This window comes from Poecilia reticulata, linkage group LG15, assembly GCF_000633615.1.
Source record: "Poecilia reticulata strain Guanapo linkage group LG15, Guppy_female_1.0+MT, whole genome shotgun sequence".
NCBI lineage: Eukaryota > Metazoa > Chordata > Actinopteri > Cyprinodontiformes > Poeciliidae > Poecilia > Poecilia reticulata.
In genome coordinates, this window is record NC_024345.1 from 6,126,735 (window position 1) to 6,146,373 (window position 19,639).

The window sequence follows — 19,639 nt, forward strand, 5'->3', positions numbered from 1 at the left end:
ATAATCTATTTTTTCTCGAAACGAGAGAAGTTTGAGACGATCAAATTTCCTGTTTTAAACTCGTCTATTAAAATGTTTATATCAATATGTAACTTTTGGGTTGGTAGGAACATAGGAACAGTCGGAAATATCCTCAGTCTGAGATCTGCACTCGTATCTGAAACAGCGAAATAGCAGCTTCGAGAACTAGCGCAGGATTTTTTCTTCTTCTTCTGAGGAGCACCCAAACGCATCACCGGCGATTGTAGACGAAAAGCAAAGATGGAGGACAGCTCTTCAAAACAAATGCCCGAAAACCTGGACGACCCTCCGAACAGCCGTCTGTTCGTGGTCACCAGTCGGTCTATAACTGAAGACGAGCTTCGGGAGAGTTTTTCGAAGTTTGGGGAGGTTCAGGGGGTCTGGCTGGTCAAAGACAAGCAGACAAAGGAGCCCAAAGGCGTCTCATATGTGAAGTTCGCTAAGTCGTCACAGGCCTGCTTAGCCATGGAGGAAATGCACGGAAAGGTGCTGCAGGAGGGGACTAAACCGATAAAGGTACGACTAACGGGCTTGTAATAACGGAGAAGTTACACCAGCTGACTGAAATATTATCTATCAATGTTAATATCTAAGTAAAATCGGTTAAAGCTGTGGCAAACATGCTAATGGCTAACCTGATAACAGCTAACATGTTATTATCATGTTAGCTATTATTAACCCTCCAGGTCACGCTCTAAGTGGGTCTCTATTGACCCGGTGAGGTCATTTCTTTGCAATATCTTTGTAATGTAAAGTTTTTATCATTTCATATTCCAGGTATTCCTCAAAAATCATGTTACTGATATCCAATTACATTTTTTTAATCTACCCTTTATAAATTTTAAGAAATGGCACTTTTTAAATTACTACTCCATTCTTCCATTAGTCTGTCAGTAGCTCTGTGTTTTAGATTTCTTCTTTTTTTAATCAAAATTAATTTATGCTTTTTGGGAGGAAAATAGCTTGTTTTGAACAGTTGTCTCCTGTTTTGGATCAATATTTAGCCAAAAATATAGATTTTTGGCAATATTTTTTGTGTTTTTGTTATCTTGTTATGATGCTTAACCAGAGCAACAGGATGGTTTACAACAGTACATTGTTTTAATTGAAAAAAATCACAAGGCACACCACCAACCAAAAATGTAAAAAAAGATACTCTGTAGCCGCCTTTGTTACATATATAGTCATTCTTATCAAAGTGTCTTGAATAGGAATCAAACACAAAAATGCATTTTTATCACATTTTACATTTATTTCAAATTGCACTTAACATGTCCACTCCAAAAATACACCTGAACAGCCACAACACTGTGGTCTTAAATTTAAAGAAGTTGTAGAAAACTTCAAAGTGTTTTACAAACTAATCCACAAGCATCTTATAGCCGGAATACAGAAAACAATTCTTATTCTGAAAGAAGCAATAMTATTTGGGAAACATTTCACTTCATATTCACTGTTACAATATGAAGAGTTGCATGTACAAAATGCCAATATCTGTATATTTTACCCACCTGGTGTGAAACCTGAGCATGTTTGGATGAAAACAGTTGATTTTCTGGCAGAAATTGAAGAAAGACAAAGCTCTTCCTCAACAGGTAGTAGCCAGACTAGAGAAGCTCAATTTCACACATATGTTGTGGGAAATGGACCCATGTTCTTTCCAACCCAACTACTGCTGAGTTTCTCTGTCTTTTCCATCACTGTCGTCACAGTCTTGCTAGATACGATGCTCTCACCGCTACCTGTACCATTCATGCATCACTAATTCTCTTGTTGTAATGTAAAATGCTGTGTACCTACTGCCATCTAGTGGTAAGAAAATTACATGATTACGCCACTAGTCACTGCTACAGCAGACACTCGAAGATGGCATTATTTGCAGATAATTAATTCAGTTTCAAAAAATCTTTTAAGACCAATTACTGTATTTTCCGGACTATAGAGCACACCATACTTTAAGCCGTACCTTCAAATAAAAAAACAAACAAACAAAAAAAACTGGAAACGTACATAAGCCGCACCAGGTTATAAGCCGCTGGTATCTCTGCTGCTCTTGGTTTTCCATAAGGACCCAGCAGAGGGCTGCGTCCTAATAAATCTACTGGATATATTAAGGACGCAGCCCTGCATCTCCAAAGCCAAACCATGGTTTCGTTCACGCCAAGCTTACGTGCAGCGGCTCTATTTCCCTCCTGTAGTGCCAGATCGACAGCCCTCAACTTAAAATCTGCATCATACGAGTTTGAAAACATTTCTTTGTTGCACCTGCTGCTAGCATGTGCGTTTTCTAAATTAAAATTAGCGCATTCTTCTTTGATTTCCAATCGAATGATTCACTTCCTGTTAAAGAGCCCCCTGGTGGTTGAAGAAAAATCCACAGAAAAGCCACACGCATGGTTCAATGGGTGAGGAAAAAAGTAGCAGCTTATAGTCTGGAAAATACAGTACTGTAGGGTGAAATTGGATAATTTCCACGGCACACCTTACGATCACTCACAGCACACTAGTGTGCCGCGGAACAGTGGTTGAAAAACACTGGTTTACAACAGGGAGCAGCTGATCAACATTGGAAAAGCTGAAATAATACCACAGCTGAAGCCAGAAAGCCCAGAGGAGTTGAAAAGGAGGCATCATGGATGCAGAGCAGTCCTGAACAAATGACAGCAAATCTCTGCTTTATCTTAATTTATGAATATGATTTATTAGACTATAATATGGATGTTGTTTTGTGTGTTTTTTTAGGTGTTTATAGCACAGTCACGAGGATCAGCCAGACACAGAGACGTTGAGGATGAAGAGCTGACCAGGATCTTCATCATGATTCCCAAAACTTTCACAGAGGAGGATCTGAAAAACACATTCAGAGTAATTACTCTGTTACAATATCATTTTGTCATTCGTTTTAATATGTAAAGCAAATACGGTGAAATATTTCAAACCTTTATTTTATAAGTACACAGATAAACCGGCCCAATTTCCTTTGTTTTGGAAGATCAGTCATTGGCCGATACTTAGATGTGAAACTGATCGTATCCAACAATCTTATCTACCTCCATCAACCATGGATCTGCTCTTGCCCGCTACACAGCAGACAGTGCTGCTGGTCATCCTCAAGTGGAGCCAGTTGGTACAGAAAGAAAGATGGCAGAGCAACGCCAGAACAGGAAGGAGAAATGGCCCAGAGTCTGGTTAGGGATGCAAAATGATTTTGAGGGCTGTTGTGAGTTAGTGCACTTCATGGAGCATTCCTTCAAGAGCAACTACAGACAGTTTTACATATATAATACCATCCATCCATCCATCCATCCATTCATTCATTCATTCATTTATTTATTTATTTTCTTCTGCTTATCCGGGGTCGGGTCGTGGGGGCAGCAGCTTCAGAAGGGAGGCCCAGACTTCCCTCCCCAGCCACTTCTTCCAGCTCCTCCGGGGGAATCCCAAGGCGTTCCCAGGCCAGCTGAGAGACATAGTCCCTCCAGCGTGTCCTGGGTCTCCCCTCCTCCTGGTGGGACGTGCCTGGAACACCTCACCAGGGAGGCGTCCAGGAGGCATCCTGRCCAGATGCCTGAGCCTCAACTGGCTCCTCTCCACGTGGAGGAGCAGCGGCTCTACTCTGAGTCCGTCCCGGATGACCGAGCTTCTCTCTCTCTCTCTAAGGGAGAGCCCAGCCACCCTGCAGAGGAAACCCATTTTGGCCGCTCATATCCGTGATCTCGTTCTTTCGGTCATGACCCAAAGCTCATGACCATAGATGAGGGTGGGAACGTAGATCGACCGGTAAATCGGGAGCTTCGCTTTTTGGCTCAGCTCTCTCTTCACCACGACGGACCGGTACAACGCCTGCTTCACAGTAGACGCTGCCCCAATCCGCCTGTCGAYCTCCCGCTCCCTTCTTCCCTCATTCGTGAACAAGATCCCCAGATACTTAAACTCCTCCACTTGAGGCAGGACGACCCCCCTGACCCGTAGAAGGCACTCTACCCTTTTCCGGCTCAAGACCATGGCCTCGGTCGATACTTACTTTTAAAGTATAAAAATACTTTTTATCTTTTATTTTTCTATTCAGCAACCTTAGAGGTTTCTTTTTTGTTAATTTTTTAATAAATATGTCAAAGTTTATTAATGTGAGAAAGCCACAATTTTCTTTTTTTTTTCAGTCAGCTGACACAAAATAATGTTAAAATGTAATGTGTTTTTTTTTTTTTAATTCAGCATATGAAAATGTATGGATAGTGGGCTAGCCATCTTAATACAAGAGAAAACTCAAGTTTTTAAGAAAGTGGCTGCTAATCAATTGTTAATCAATAAGACCAATCAACTTTAGATTACCTTGCATAGCTGTTCAGAATATTAGAGCAGCATTTGTTTCATTTCTGTCCCATGACTGTTTTCCTTCTCTGTATGTCTTCCAGGAGTACGGAGATATTGAATATTGCATCCTGATCAGAAACAAAGTCACAGGTGAAAGCAAAGGCCTTGGCTACGTGCGCTACTACAAACCCTCTCAAGCTGCCCTTGCCATCGAGAACTGTGACAAATGTGAGTCTGTGCCGGGTCGGTAAACTGGTTCAGGTTGTAGTAGGAATTTATCACTTGAGAAGCAGTTTTGGAAATGTTCATAATAGATTTCATGAATTAGAACCTCAGCCAATGTCTTGTTGGTTAAATACAAAAACTGTGGTACTGTCTCCAGCTTACAGGGCCATCCTGGCTGAACCCCGCAGTAAAAATAACTCCTCCGAAGATTACTCTGCAGGAGGGGCGAGGGGGGGAGATTACAGCTCCAGTGACTCCACGAACCAATACCCCATCATCACCCGTATGCACTTTAAAATCACGATCAAACGTTTCAAATCTGAACTCTTCTTTTGTTTCTTACCTTGTTTGCTTTTGTTTTTCTGTACTACAGCTGATCAGGGGAACTACTCCATGATGGACTACCGCCAGAGCGAGTTCACCCGCTCTCTGATGGTGTCCACACGGGCCGCGCTCACCCAGGAGCAGATCTTTGCTCTGTTTGACCTCATCCCAGGAATGGAGTACTGTGAGCTTCACAGAGACTCGTACGGTATGAGCAAAGGTATTCTCCCCCACTGTAGATTAATTCTGCTGTGTGTTTTATCAGGTCTGATATGATTGTTCTCACCGTTCTAATGGCTTTCAGCGGCAAATGGAGGTCGATGCATGGTCGAGTTAGAGAGCAGTTGTGAAGTAGGGGGTGGGAGGGTCTCTTTGTTACACAGCTTGAAAACTTTGAATTAAAATATAATGGTTTCACAATATTGTCATATTTACACAAAATGTTGGTTTAAGAAAAACAAACAATGTTGTATAATAAGTTAAATATTCAGTCCCTCCAGTGTTTTGCGATTGTGGAATTTCACGGAAAATCAACAGATCCCCACATTTTTTCTCACTGTGTAATTGTGAGTTTATTGAAAAATTTCTCAAAAAATGGTTAAACAGGGGTGCAGAGGTTAAGCACAACCCACATATGGAGACCTTAGTCCTCGATGCGGCAGTCGCAGGTTCGACTCCCGGCCCGGCGACCTTTGTCACATGTCCTCTCCTTCTCTCATTACCCGCTTTCTTATCGATTCACTATCAAATAAAGGCCAGTAGATAAAACCTTAAAACCTTTTAAAAAAAGAGGTTAAACATTAGGTTTAAGTGACTATCTCCCACCTGCAGGTGGCACTATGTCTTACTTGTACTACACTGCCACCTCTTTATGTGAAGTTATAGTCTGTGATTAATATGGCAAGTAATAAAAATGAAGTTATTTAAGTTCTTTACAGAGTGAAAATGTTTGTGTCCAATCTGTCCATTTTTTTCCCATTTAAAGATTTTATTGGCTCTACTGGCCTTTATTTGATAGTGAATTGACAGGAAAGTGGGTAAAGAGAGAGGACATGTGACAAAGGTTGCCGGGCCGGGAATCGAACCTGCGACTGCTGCATCGAGGACGAAAGCCTCCATATGTGGGTTGTGCTCACATATGGAATACAACCGACTTATGGGTTGTACAAAAAAGCCACCATAGCACAACTTTTTTCACTTTTTATATGTGAAAATTTAGAAGCGATATAATGACGAAAAACAAATTCCAAAATATTTTTGCAAACAATTCTAAAGTAGCATCACAAAACTGATTTTGACTGCAAAAAAATGAATTGCAAAATCCTGGAGGGACTGAAGATACCTCATACCCATTAGACTGTTATTATTGAAAAGTCACTAATTCTCAGTAACTTTATCAGTAAGTGAAACACATTATGTGGATTATTTACGGATATTTGCAATCTGTTATTTTTGTTAATTGTGATTGTCCACCATCAGATAATGAAAATATCACATTTACATATCACAGATACCACATCAGAATAAAAAAAACTTAAATATTTTTAAAAATAGAAATATGATCATACATCTCAGTAAAATAACTTCCAACTATTGGAAGAGTATGATAGGACAGTCTTTAAACTGTTTAAAACCTTGATACGGGTAACTGGGCCGGTTATGACCAAACCCTGGCGTTGATGATGTCATCACACATGGCAGGTCAGCTGTTTTCGATCAGTTTGTTAGCAGATATCAATGGAGACTAAACCAATCTGTTCAGGAAAGATTCACAGAAACATTTTCATAGGAAGCAGAAGTTTTGGTGTCAGCAGTTTGTGTTGGTTCTGATTGGAGATGACCCGCCTAAATTTGGCTCCTCCATGTGCCTCCAGGTCACGCTCTGGTTCGCTACAATAATCTCGGATCAGCAATTTATGCCAAGGAGAAGCTGAACGGCTTTGAGTATCCACCTGGCAACCGAATTCAAGTGGCTTTTTACGAAGATGGAGAGAGGTACTACACACACACACACACACACACACACACACACACACACACACACACACACACACACCATTGCTTAAGGTAGCCTTGGATGTTGTTTTAGAGAGAGCATTCACTGTCAATAATCTTTCTAATGAACAGTCAGTTGGCAGAACCTTGAAAATGTTTTCACATCTCTTGATCATTATCACATTTTGTTTCTTTACAACCACAAACTTCAGTTGTCAGTAGCGGTACATTAAGCAGTACAATGCAGCTGAACCAGAAATGTACATGCATCCAATAAAAACATGTCTGAAGTTAAGTTAGACCAATAACATAACAAAAGTATTTGTTTGCTAGTGCCACAATGGTGACAGAATGTGTCAGAGATTTATTTATTCATGTCTTCAAAGTCAGAAGTTTACATACAGAATGCTTACTGTTAAACAGTGAGGCCAAGCCCAGGTGGTGATGTCATGGCATCGAACATTTTTGACAGGTTAACTGAGACATTTGAGTTAATTGGAGTCATGCTTGTAGATTTATTTGAAGACCACATCTCAGATATGTGGGTTTCTTTTTGAAACAACGGAAAGCCAGAAGAAATCAGCCAAGACATGACGTCAGTTCTATGGAGAAAATGTGGGCAGGTCTGAAAAAGCGTGTGACACTAAGGAGGCCCACAAAATGGACTCAGTTCCACCAGTTCTGGCAGGACAAACCAGAACTCTAGCAAACAGAGGAGCTTGAAGAAGGAAATCCAAAAGGTTTGATCAGAGTCATACAGTTCAAAGGCAATACTACAAAATACTGAGGAAATGTATGTAAACTTCTGATTCTGAAGACATTAATAAATAAATCTGTCATATTCTTTCTGTCATTATTGTGACATTTAGTAAGTAGAAATAAATTAGGTAACTTTGACTAACCTAAAATGAGATGAGTTAGGTAAGATTTAACTTCAGACAGAGAAAAAAAAAATCTTCTCGGGTGAATGTAAAGTTATAGTCTCAGCCGTACCAGGGGGAAAAAAATCTGACATTGTTACAAATCTGTTCAGGAGATGTATTACAAATCAAAATCTGAGAAGTGTACTCTACTTATATAATCAAACCCCTTTACTCTGATGCAGGAAAATCTAATCTAGTGCAGAAGTTATGTATTTAATAAATTGAGTCTGTCTGGTTGTCATATAATGTTTTCAGAGAAAAAACATTTGAAAATGAAGATGGACTGATCTGTTGAAGAATTAGGTTAATTAATATGTAAAGGAAAACATGTACCATGACGATATGACCTGTAATAAATAAATCCAAAAGTGTCACAATGTATAGCCATAGAGATCCTGAATGCATTGTACTATATTGCAATAGCACCAAAATTATGGCATTATTACAATTATTCAGTTATGGCAAAAACGATTGGTTTTTGATCAGTCAAAAACTTGATCATAGAGAACTTGACTGATGGGAGGAAGAGCGAGAGCGTTTGAGTGCTAGTAACGTTGTTTGTGTTCAGCCCTGCAGGCCGGATGGCCACTCAGTTTGTTACAGCCCAGATCCTCTCCTCAGTGTGGAACGGAGCCTCCAGCAGTATGATCAAACCCGCTGTGAGTTTATTCACTTCCTGTTCTCCTTCCAGCTCCTCCTATTGCAAATACATTCCTTCACATGACCAAATATGGCCCCAGTTGTAATTAACAGATTTTTGCTTAAAAAATCTATAACAAATTGGTTCCTTCAGAATTTCACAATTGTTTTTGTAATTGTTTTTTCTTACAATCAAAATAACTGATTTTGTGGTGCTACTTTAGAAATATTTGCAAGGAATGTTGTGATATTAACATTTAAAGTGTGAAAATAAGTGGGACTTTTTGTTCACCATATTGACTCAACATCCAGGTAGTAGTAGTAGAAGTGTGAAATACTGCCACCTACAGGTGGACAGTAAATCAATTTTATCTTTTATAGCATTTTCTTGCTTTGAAGATTTACAGTTCCGCAAAATCTGGATTTCCCACCCAGATGTGTGAAAATGCGTCTCTCTCCACCAGGGGTTCTCGTCTGTCTCACAAATGTCTCGCATTCAGACGGACGTTACCCTGCCGCCTCTGAAGAAGCTCGCTCCTTCCGACAGTAAGGCCAAAGAGCGCCTGTTTGTTGTCTTCAATCCCTCCCCGCTGCCGCTCGACGTGCTGGAGGACGTGTTCTGGTAAACGTCGTCACTCCTCTCCATCGCCATGTTTCTGCGTTATCTCACAGCTAAAACATGCCTGCTAATGTCTGTCTCTGCAGTCGCTTCGGTTCCCTAATCGAGGTCCATTTGGTTCCAGGAAGGAAGGTTGGATACATGAAGTATGCTGACAAGCAGGTGAGTCTCTCAGGAGTGAATGAATAAAGTCAAGTTTATTTGTATAGCACATTTCATCAACAATTCAAAGTGTTTTAGATCATAAAAATTCTTTAATCCTGGAAATGTTCTTCATTTGCTGTAATAACTGACTAACCTAAGTTTGGATGACTATTTGACTGCTGAGGTCCAAAGATAATAACTTCAGTTTTATTTCTGTTCAGCTGGAGAAAGTTGTGGCACATCCTTGCGTTGATTTGTTCTAAGCATCTGTTCAGTGCTTAGATGGATTCAGTTAATTAGTTACATGGTAATGTAAAGCTGTGCATCATCTGTGTAATTATGGTGACTTTTTTACTTGTTACAACGTGAGCTGGCAGGAGGATGTAGATAAATAGGAGTCCCAGAATTGAGCCTTGGGTGACCACACGTGATTTCTGTCTGCTCCAATGAGAAGTTTCCTACTGACACAAAGACAGAAGTGTGAAGCCTGGTGGGTCGGAGTGGTGTGAGTTTCATTCGTGTGTTTTTGTGTGTCAGTGTGCAGATGAGGCCATGGCCGTGCTCCACGGTCGGATCGTCAACGGAGTGAAGATGAAGGTGATGCTGGCTGATCCTCCTCGGGAGGAGTCTCACAAGCGCCCACGGACCTACTAGACCAGAACTGGCAGGTAAGGGTTATATTTTAAGGAACAAAGCAAACGATGTCTAAATGTTGTAAACACATCTGCAGGGTTTCCCACAGAAAACTTGCCAAGGAGCGCCAGGGCGGTCATCCTATGGCCCACCGTGTTTTTGAGTTAATTTTTTTTTAAAGTTGACAGGAAATTTGAAAATATGACTCGGTAATTATGTATTATTGGAAGATATTATTAGCAATACCTAAACACCAACTGTAAAAATCTTAAAAGGCAAACAAAAGAACATCTGTTTCAGTCATTTCATACTAATTAAAGTATCCAAAATTAGTTGGCCCTTTATCCATGACTTGTCACTTTATTTGCTGAATTTCTTGGCATGTAGACCAGTAAAAGATTGGCAGTGGTTCCGGAAACCTTTACAAATAAACAATTCTTAGCCTGGTGGGGTATAAGTCGAGCCTAGTAGCCCGCCAGGCTTCCAAAACTCTGGGGGAAACCCTGTATCTAACACCTCAGATCATTTCTCTCATGGTATTGTAGTTAGAATGGTGTGCATGAGTTTCAGATAGGGCTGGGCGATGAGGATTAAAAATAAAATCCAATTTAAAAAAAAGTCTTTCAAACCAGATCCGTTTTTTAATTTTAACCATTTTTAGTTGGCTTTTTTAGGCTTTTTAAAATTATTATTATTATTGCTCTCTCCCTTGTCTAAAATAGAAATGACAAGAATATAAATATCATTCCTTCTGTGAGTTGTATGTCTGAGCATCAGGGCCAGGCTATGATGTTTGTTTAGATCAGAGAATACGATCATAATATTAGCAGAACCCTTCCCCCATAATTCATAATGGTTTTTTTAGCCAGAAAAAAACCATTATGAATTACATTTTAAAAAAACACTGTAAAAAATTACAAAAGAAGAGTGTAACTATCAGGACCTGATGTGACCACCTCAGTTTGTGTAGTTCTTTTTCTAAATAAAGTCAATTATTTGCATGTTGTTTTAAAGTTCTACTACTGATAATAATTCAACGCTGATCTGATAAAAGATTGTTATTTTTAAAACTGATTACAAAGAATAACTTCAAAAGATGCTCAACATTTCTCATTGTAATTAAACATTTTTATGTGGTAGTTCTCTTAAAATTACCACTTTAATTCTCCTAGTAATATAAGTTTATTCTCATAAAATGAGAATAATTAAAGTTTTTTAATTACTTTATTCCCATAATTAAAAAAAATAAACATTTTAGCCTGGCTTTAATGCTTCATGGTTGAGGTATTAAAAATCTAAATAAATAGAAACTGTTAAACATGTTTATGGAACAAGATGGCCGCCTTTGGTGTTCTATGGAAACACAAGGGATGAATTGGTGAGAAAAAATGTTTGTTTTTCCCCCCAAAAATTATGTCTTCAAAATGTGATGGATTGAAAATGTTGATTTATCGCTCAGCCCTAGTTTCACAATAACATATGTAAGTTACAGAGCCTTGCAGAAGTCTTCATATCCTGCAAACCTTTTTCATTTTGTCGCATTTTGTTCAAAAACTTGAATCTGGTTTAATGGTTAATGTTTTAAACCTTCATTTTTAATATAAAATGTTTTAATATTTATTTTTCGCTCAGTCAGGTTGGACAGAGAGCGTCTGTGAATATATTTTTGCAATCTTTTAAAAAGACTTTTCTAAGGCACTGTATCTGTCAGCTTGCATGCTCTGGCTTTGTTGTTCTGCTTTCATTTAGTTCCTTATTTCTTGTTTAAAGGTAAAGTAGACTGACAGCTTGGTGAAATGAAGCACTGAAAAGATGTGACCCCATTTCCTGTTAATAACACTGCAGCTTTTTGTTCCCCAGGCGACTGTTGTCATAACAAAACGACACCTGACCTGACAGACCAACAGACACCAACATCATCTCCTGACCTCTGACCCGACCCTTTGCCTGACTCGTATTCAGTCAGTAAGCGTCTTTGTGTTTAATGATGTTTCTGTTTAATTTACATTTCAAAGCAAGACTTTGTGGAAAAAAATAGGCTAAATTTGGAGTTTGAAAATTAGCTAATTATGATTCAGAAGATTTGTTTTTGCTAAACTGTGAGCAGGATCCTGTTTAAGTTTAAAGAACTTGACCTTGAACACTCAGATCAGATATGTAAACCCATACTGAGCTCAATTGAATGTGTTATTTGGACTGATTTTTTTTTTCTTTTCATAAATAAAAAGTACATCAAGGTCTGCATTCAGTGTTTTTTATTAATATTTTTTATTGGATGCTATTTTTTATAATTTCTGATCAATAACCCTTTTGACAGCAAGACATTCAAACATATATTGTGAAAAATATATATTTCATTTAAAATGTCTAACTTTTTTATTATTAATTTTTAATTTCTATGATTCCTTGTGTTGCAAAGTGTATTGGGAATGCACCGATTTGAAAATTTGGCCCGATAAATATTGCCGTTATGGCTGATAACCAGCACTTACCAACATTATATACATATTTTCCTAGACTTTCAACACTGTAAAAACCATCTGCATCTCTGCTTCAATTAAAAACCCCAAAATCCTGTTTCATCACATGACCAAACAAATACCACACGACCGACTCGCTCCCCTTTCTGACACCATCTTGTTGCTGTTTGAAACAAGATGGAAGTAAACTGCAGGGTTTCCCCCAGAAAACTTGCTAAGCCCGCTGGTCGGGGTGCCGAGGCGGTCCACCGGCGGTCCACCGGCGGTCCACTGTATTTTTGTACTAAAAGATGTTAAGGTGACAGGAAATTTTAAAATGTCACTCGGTAATTATACGTTACGTGAAAACATCACCAGTGAAACACTACTTAAACCCACAACTAGTCTTAAAAAGAACAAATCAAAATATACAATTAAAATGAATATCAATTATTTGCGCTTTTGTTTAATCCAAATTAAGTCAGCAGCTCCATCAGGGCCCCCAGGGCTTCAGGGGCCCATAAATGCTAATATTTTAACATAGACCACAGATACATGAATGTAACACTTGTTTATTGAGATGATCAATGCTGCTAAATTGGATTCAATTTCAGCATACATAAATTAATAGATTTTAAATTGTTTAACATTTAAATGTAAGATTTTAAGGAGCAGGCAAGTTTACTTTGTAAAACTTCAGAGAACAATATTCATAGTTAGATTGTTTTGTTTTGAGCAGGGATAACCTGCTCAGAGCAACAGAGACTCTTGCAATCTGGCTTAAAAAAAAAGTTTTTTAATTTAATTTAATTTTCCTGAAAACATAAACAAGAAAGGGTTAGCCTGGCGGTGTCGCTAGTAAAGGATGGCGGCCGCCAGGCCTATAATACACTGGGGGAAACCTTGAACTCTAATTTGACTAATTTTAGTGCAGTTTTACGATCCTAGTAAAAAAAAGAAAAAAAAGGCAGACTGGCTGATGCCAATATATATTGTGCATCCCCAGTATATAGAATAGCAGATATGCATATAATTAACTTTTACCCTCAAGACCAGTTGAATCCCATCAACTCCCATAAGAGCACATTTTTAGGTATTTCCAATTTTGCCCGATGTCCAATGTTTTGGTAGATTAGTGATTGGTGGATACATGAAAAACTGATCTGATTCACTGCAGCAAAAGTCTAAAAATCAGTAACTGCCCCCCTTTGTTTTGCAGTTAGAGGGTTACCTGATGCAGCCGCCCACCACTGCTGCCAACTTTGTGACTTTTCAGACAAAAAAATTGGTACCGTCAAAAATCTGAATCAGATTTTAAAAAAATTGGTGATCAGCCGGAAAACTGCAATGATTCACTCCAACATAAAACTAATTTCCCATGAATAAATCTTGCTTCAAAGTTAACCAATAATAGATTTCAGGTGTTGCAGTACATAAGTGGTCTTGGTGTGAATATGATTCATATATTTTGTGTGTAAAACTCAAGTCTTTAAAGGTGAAGGAAGACGCACCATGACTAGAAGAGCCCAGAAATAATCAAAGGTTTATCTGTCCCAACATTCTCCCATGTTTGGGTCAGTTAAATCCATCCTAAGGAGATTCCTGCTTATTGACAGGCTTATGTACACTTGTGTTCAATGTCGAGGTTTTCATTATTGTTATACATTTAATACCCACCAGGTCAAGCCATACCAATCAAAATATAGATCTTAGTAAATTAGAAAATAGCAACCTTTAAGTATTTACATTTTTCATTAAACCCTTATATCTGTATTAAATGAATTTGTTCTGCTGTAATACTCTAATCTTTGAAGGAATCAAATGTTTTCTAATCAGAAATAAAGCTTTGAAAGGATCAGTTTGTGTGTATTTGATCTGTCAGTTGTTGCTGAAATAAATGAACTTTTCAAATCTCACTGCTGTGGAAATCTGTTTCCATTCTTTTGTTCCAAGTATCAGAAATAAAAGCACCTTATGACCACTGTAAAGTACAGTGGAGAACCTGTGGTACTGTGTGCTTGTTAGATCGCACCAATCAAATTTCTTTAACAAATCAGGCGTGAAACACCAGATAAAAGGTGAGTTAAAGTAGAAGAAAAGACAAACATTGAATGTAGACTTTTATTTCATAAGGAAGCATCTCAGATTATTTACAGTATGGAGCTGGGAATGTGTATGAATCTGGTCTCTGAGTGATGCTCATGAAGAAAGCTGGATTTAAATGAAAACTGGTCTGTCACCAGGTTGAAGTTTTAAATCAGTTTAATTAAATTATGGATTTGTTGAGACAAAAAGTGCCTCTTTACTCTGGAACTCTGGCATAAAAGGAAATGACACTTCATTTCAGATTTATGCCTTGGATTATTAAATATATTACTGAACGAATCACAAAACAAGGATGTAGGCCCAGATTATCGCCCAGTTGTGAAGATCTGCAGAATGATGCAGGTTTGACAGTCGGCGCTGAAAACACAGGGCGCAGAGACAGGAAGTGATGTCATGAGATAATCAGGCTTTATTACTGGAGTCTCTGAAAGGTAAAATCATTCAAACGTCTGGTCTCTTTGATGTTTAGCTCCATGCATCCATCTGTCGTTCCCTTTAGTCACTTAGTCCTCCTCTTCCTCAGTCCTCCAGCCCCAGCGTGTTCAGTTCTTCATCCAGCTCCTCCAGATCTTCTCCTGTGAACAGATTTTCGTCCACGGGGACGTCCTCCTCTTCGTCCCCCCCCCCTCCATCCTCCCCTCCCCCCTCCGCTCCTGAAAGCCCATTTGCCTCGGCGCCGCCGCAGGCTGAGTTTAGTTGATCCTCTGAAAGTAGAAGAAGGTCAGACAAAAATCTAAACATGTTCACTGTGAAACAAAGTAGGAAAACAGTCGAGAGTTGGATGGATTTAGGTCAAAGTGGACATTAGCTGGTTTATCCTCTTCCTCACCGTTGTCTCCTGTTGCCGCTTCATTCCTGGAGCTGAATCGGTCCGTAGATGCTACTGTAATACCCGTATGGTCGACCTCTTGTGGAACGAAACGGGATAAGTCTATGTCCTGAAAATCTGTAAGATCAGTCTGAAAGAAAAGGAAGTTCAGAGACTTCATATTATAACAACACAACGGGATAAACATGTTTGTTTTATGTAGTCTATTTTTTACCGTAAGAGAAAAGCAGGCTGCAGATTCTTTCAGTTAAGTTTTAAATCCAACAGAAAATAAAACTAAATGATCCTCATTTATGCACCACAGAATATCTTTAACCTTTGGCAGATTTTAATAAAACTCAAAAGTGCATCAAACTACATGCTATTAATCTCCATTTGTAGTTTTAATTAATGCGGAGGTAAATAAGTTGACTGATCCCATGTCTAGTTGAAAAAAAGAGGTAAAGGACATTTGGTACTAATAAACTAGTATGGATAGTACTTTAATGTAAATGACCCTTTCTTTAGATAAATGCAAGTATAACTGCCACCTGCTGACACAAATCAGTACTGCAGAATTAGATCATTAACCAAGCTTTCAAGTTTATAATCGCATTTGAAAGACTGAAGAGTTTATTCTAATATTAACAACCATTTCCACAATATCTGCTTATATGGTTTTAACTCAAATAGTTAAACGTTTCCATATTTACAAAATCTTCAGTTCAAGATGAAGCTGGAAAACAGACTTCAGATGAAGTTTTTATCTCAAATAAATAGAAATAAAAACCAATACCATGATCCTTTTTATCCATTTACCTCTTCCTCATCCTCTTCATTCGTTTCGTCGACGTACTGAGTATCATCAGCTTCGTCGTCATCATCGTCGACCAGCTCTGGCCGGAATTCAAACACCTCACGGCCGCTCACCTGGACAGACACCACCGGGTTGAAAGCTGCAGGTCACGGTAGAAACATAGTCCCTTCAGAAATAAACATTTACTCACAATGAGCGACTTGCCAGCCTTAAAGTCCGCCTTTTTTTTCTCCAGCTCCTCCCTGGCTTTATCCACCTGCAACCAAAAGCAGAACCTGGACCAATCAGAGCCGAAGAGCAGCTTACTTCTATAGCAGTAAGCAGGACAGGAACAAAATCGACACCAATGGTGAAAAGAACTCCAACCTTCTCCTGCCTTTTCCTCTTCTTCCAGGCCAGGAAGGTCTCCAGTGTGATCCGAGTTACGTTTACACCCAGAGCGGCCCGCTACGCATGGAGACACACGTCAGAACAGAACCAGGGAACCCAAAGTGTGACATGCTGAGAGTCATGTCGGCGTGTCATGACTGTCTATACACGATACGGCCAAACGTTTGACTCAGAGAAAACTTTTAGCTAGAGATGTACCGATCCATTTTCACTTCTGATGCAGACATCAGAGGTTTAGTATTGGCCGATACCCATGTGATACAGAACAACAGCGCTGAATTGAGTTGAAACTAGAGAAGCACAATATATCACAGAGGTCTCATTCTCGCGGCCGCAGGACGATGTCTCGTGGCCCCCACCGTGATATGAAAGTATAATATTATTGTGGCCCACAGTGTGAGTGGACCTCTGAAGGAAATCCCGCCCGCCGTTCCTCATCATGGCTGACATTCGGTGCTACATCGACTTCATGCACACTACGTTTCTAACAATAGTGTGGCCTGATGATGGACCAGTCCGGTACCAGTTTCCCTTTCCTGCAGTCGCCATTCCGGTACTTTCTACCATTAACAAATGCCACGATCAAACGCAGAGAAAGGCGACGGCTACTGGGCTGCTCGTCATCAGTAATTCTGCTTCCCGATACACACAAGTGGAAAGAAAAACATGATGGACTATAATGAGGATTAAGTTGTTAATATGCTGCTCCGGTTGGACAACAACTTCAAATATGTAAGCTAAGCTCCACCGTTAGCCTCCATGTTTACTTCCGCAAACACTGAGCACTTCTTCTTTTTATGGCGGTTGGCAGAACACTGAGAACGCTGACGCTATTGCGCCCTCTACTGCGCATGCGGGACACTTTCAGGTCATTCGCCCGTTCAGACTGCAGAACACATACAGGTCGCATATGTGTGGCTGTGTGAACGGCCCGGTGAAAAAAATCCGATTTGACAAAAAATCGGAATTGGGTCACTTCAGGCTGCAGTGTGAACGCACCCTAAATTTTGTCACACCCTCATCATGTCTTTGTCAAAGTCAAAGCCTGCAGTTCATGTATTGGAGAAATAATTAAATGTTGATGACATTTGAGGATATTTTTAAAATGTTTTTTTGTGGAATCCTTTATGCGGCCCAGGCTCTGCGTCCAGCGGCCCCCGGGTAAATTGAGTTTGAGACCCCTGCTGTATCACAATGGTCGGTATCTGTCTGATAAACAAAACTGAGCCGACATGAGCAACCAACATTTATTTTTATCTTGTTTCTGGTCGTTTTTGCCCGCCAGAAGTATTGAAACTGTAGTGAAATAACATAATATTGGTAAATAAAAGCAATATCAATATCAGATATTGATATTAGCCCAAATTTTCAAATCAGTGCATCCCTACATGCATTTCTTGTAAACACGGATGTAAATGTACTGAATTAACTCTGCACAAATAAATTTATCAACACCTTCAGAAACTTGGTCAAACATGTAAAAACAAGTTTAATTTGTTCAGTCAGAGCAAATGGGACTAGAATAGCCAATGTAAAATAAAGAACCTGCAACTGATGAAAACAGGTTGGCTAGCTTGGTCAAAGATGTAAAAATAAACAGCAACAAACATTTCAAGTTGTTCTGAAATAAACAATTAGGAATTCTCAATATAATGATAAAAAATAAATCATGATGTCTCTGAGAATGACACATAGAAATAGATTGAATAGATCTGCCATTATGGGTCAGGCACATTGTCATTAATATCTGATCTAGAATTTTTCTCAATATTGTGACTGATACAGATTAATATCATATGAGTGCATCTCTAGTTTTTGACCATCTTTGTTTATGAGCCATCCGTCTCACCTCACTCTCTATCAGCTCCTCCAATGAGATCTCCTCTTCTTTTTCCTCCTTCTTTTTGTCTTTCTTTAGTACAAAACCAGGTGGTAGGGCATGCCTGTACATACAGTTGTCGCCCCCTGCTGGACAAACCCAGAACCAGCCGTACTTGTTATTTTCTATGGCTTCCAAGAAGTACTTACACACCTGCAAAAAAGCAAACAAACAGGAGAAATGACAGAGTGTTTGGGGACTGGTAGGTGAAGTGGGACTGTTTCACCAATATTTTTGAACTCAGTTTGACAAAAAAATAAAATAAAAAAAAATACACTTACTATTTGTGTTTTGGCTTTCTTCTTCTCTGCTTCTCCGTGTTTTTTGTTGACCACCTCCTCCAACTTCTTCTCATCCCAGTTCTCCATAGTGTCTGAATGAAACAGGAAGCAGAAAATTACAGATATGAAAGAAATTCCCATTTCTAACTCAGGAAGCAGCTGTGAAGCTGTCTAGCTGAACAGCACATCCACCAACCTTTCTCCAGGTCTTCATCTCTTTCGTCCACATAGACGCTTCTCTTCTCACACTTCCTCTCCATGGACAAGTCATGGCTGAACTTACACTTGTCACCTTTAGTACATTGGCCCTGCTTAAAGAACGCACACAGCACTGACTTTGGATCGACACCTGAACACAATTCAAACAAGAAAACAGTTAGTTGGGCAAACGATGACCAGTTTAGACCAGATTAAGGTCATAAACGGAGTCGATCTGGCTGACTGCGTTTTACCTTTACTGACTTTCTGGGCAGTAACTACAGGCTTGAACAGCTCATTGAGTTCGTCGAGCTCTTTCTTCTTATCAGTCTTCTTACCGGTCTTATCTGCCTCTGCCTGGGCAATCTGAACACAGGAATAACGATACCATAAAGTTTGGATTAGATTAGCTATCTTTAGCAGAGGCTTGGTCTAGACTTCAGGTAAAATCGCTGCAGAATAGACAACTGGATTATTAGAGAAACACAGATCATTTGAGCATTAAACAGATAAAGTGTGCTGACCTGTCTGGCGCTCTGCTGTCCATATTTGACCTGCTGTGTGACATTCTTAATGTACTTCTGCTGCTTGGCACCTTTCTTGTTCTTCAAGCCAAAAGTCTTGTCCTGAAAAAGATCAACATCATCAAGATCAACAAAAAAACACGTCAACTAAATCCTGATAAAAGCTTTAGAAAAAAATAAAAAATAAATAAATAAATTTATCCACACCACCAGGATCTACAGCACTGACATTGGGATGTCATTYGGACTAGAGAAGTGTGGTCGGATGGTTACAAAGAGAGGGAAGGTCGTCCACACAGAAGGGGTCTCACTCCCAGAAGGAACAATAGCAGACATAGAG

At 39.4% G+C, this 19,639-nt stretch overlaps 2 protein-coding genes across 4 annotated transcripts in view; one reads left to right on the forward strand and one right to left on the reverse strand.

Moving 5' to 3' along the window:
* The first annotated feature begins 176 nt into the window (after positions 1 to 176).
* On the forward strand, positions 177 to 12,081 carry rbm45 (RNA binding motif protein 45). 3 transcript variants are annotated; one of them, XM_008429056.2, is made up of 11 exons: positions 180 to 537; positions 2,764 to 2,886; positions 4,437 to 4,563; positions 4,718 to 4,843; positions 4,934 to 5,104; positions 6,759 to 6,879; positions 8,371 to 8,461; positions 8,906 to 9,063; positions 9,147 to 9,222; positions 9,742 to 9,872; positions 11,698 to 12,081. In XM_008429056.2, the coding sequence occupies exons 1-10, from the start codon at positions 262 to 264 to the stop codon at positions 9,856 to 9,858; spliced, it is 1,386 nt and encodes a 461-aa protein (XP_008427278.1). In that variant the 5' UTR covers positions 180 to 261; the 3' UTR covers positions 9,859 to 9,872; positions 11,698 to 12,081. The 3 variants fall into 3 exon arrangements, with proteins under 3 accessions (XP_008427279.1, XP_008427278.1, XP_008427277.1); XM_008429057.2 differs by having other exon boundaries at positions 177 to 537; positions 4,934 to 5,092; positions 9,742 to 12,081; XM_008429055.2 differs by having other exon boundaries at positions 9,742 to 12,081.
* A 2,322-nt stretch (positions 12,082 to 14,403) lies between these two features.
* zc3h15 (zinc finger CCCH-type containing 15) overlaps positions 14,404 to 19,639 on the reverse strand; it is a 9,439-nt gene continuing 4,203 nt past the window's right edge. The window contains exons 2-11 of the mRNA XM_008429054.2: positions 19,300 to 19,401; positions 19,030 to 19,141; positions 18,774 to 18,926; positions 18,578 to 18,669; positions 18,267 to 18,449; positions 16,394 to 16,474; positions 16,218 to 16,283; positions 16,030 to 16,140; positions 15,232 to 15,361; positions 14,404 to 15,106 (exon numbers count right to left, since the gene is read on the reverse strand). Coding sequence (XP_008427276.1) covers positions 14,922 to 15,106; positions 15,232 to 15,361; positions 16,030 to 16,140; positions 16,218 to 16,283; positions 16,394 to 16,474; positions 18,267 to 18,449; positions 18,578 to 18,669; positions 18,774 to 18,926; positions 19,030 to 19,141; positions 19,300 to 19,401 — 1,215 coding nt within the window. The 3' untranslated portion in view covers positions 14,404 to 14,921. The remainder of the gene's footprint in view (positions 15,107 to 15,231; positions 15,362 to 16,029; positions 16,141 to 16,217; positions 16,284 to 16,393; positions 16,475 to 18,266; positions 18,450 to 18,577; positions 18,670 to 18,773; positions 18,927 to 19,029; positions 19,142 to 19,299; positions 19,402 to 19,639) is intronic.

Coding starts and splice junctions, on each gene's coding strand:
- rbm45 (XM_008429055.2), top strand. CDS start 262: ATGGAGGACAGCTCTTCAAAACAAATGCCCGAAAACCTGGACGACCCT. Junction 5,105..6,758: donor CTCGTACGGTATGAGCAAAG/GTATTCTCCCCC, acceptor ATGTGCCTCCAG/GTCACGCTCTGGTTCGCTAC. Junction 6,880..8,370: donor TTTTACGAAGATGGAGAGAG/GTACTACACACA, acceptor GTTTGTGTTCAG/CCCTGCAGGCCGGATGGCCA.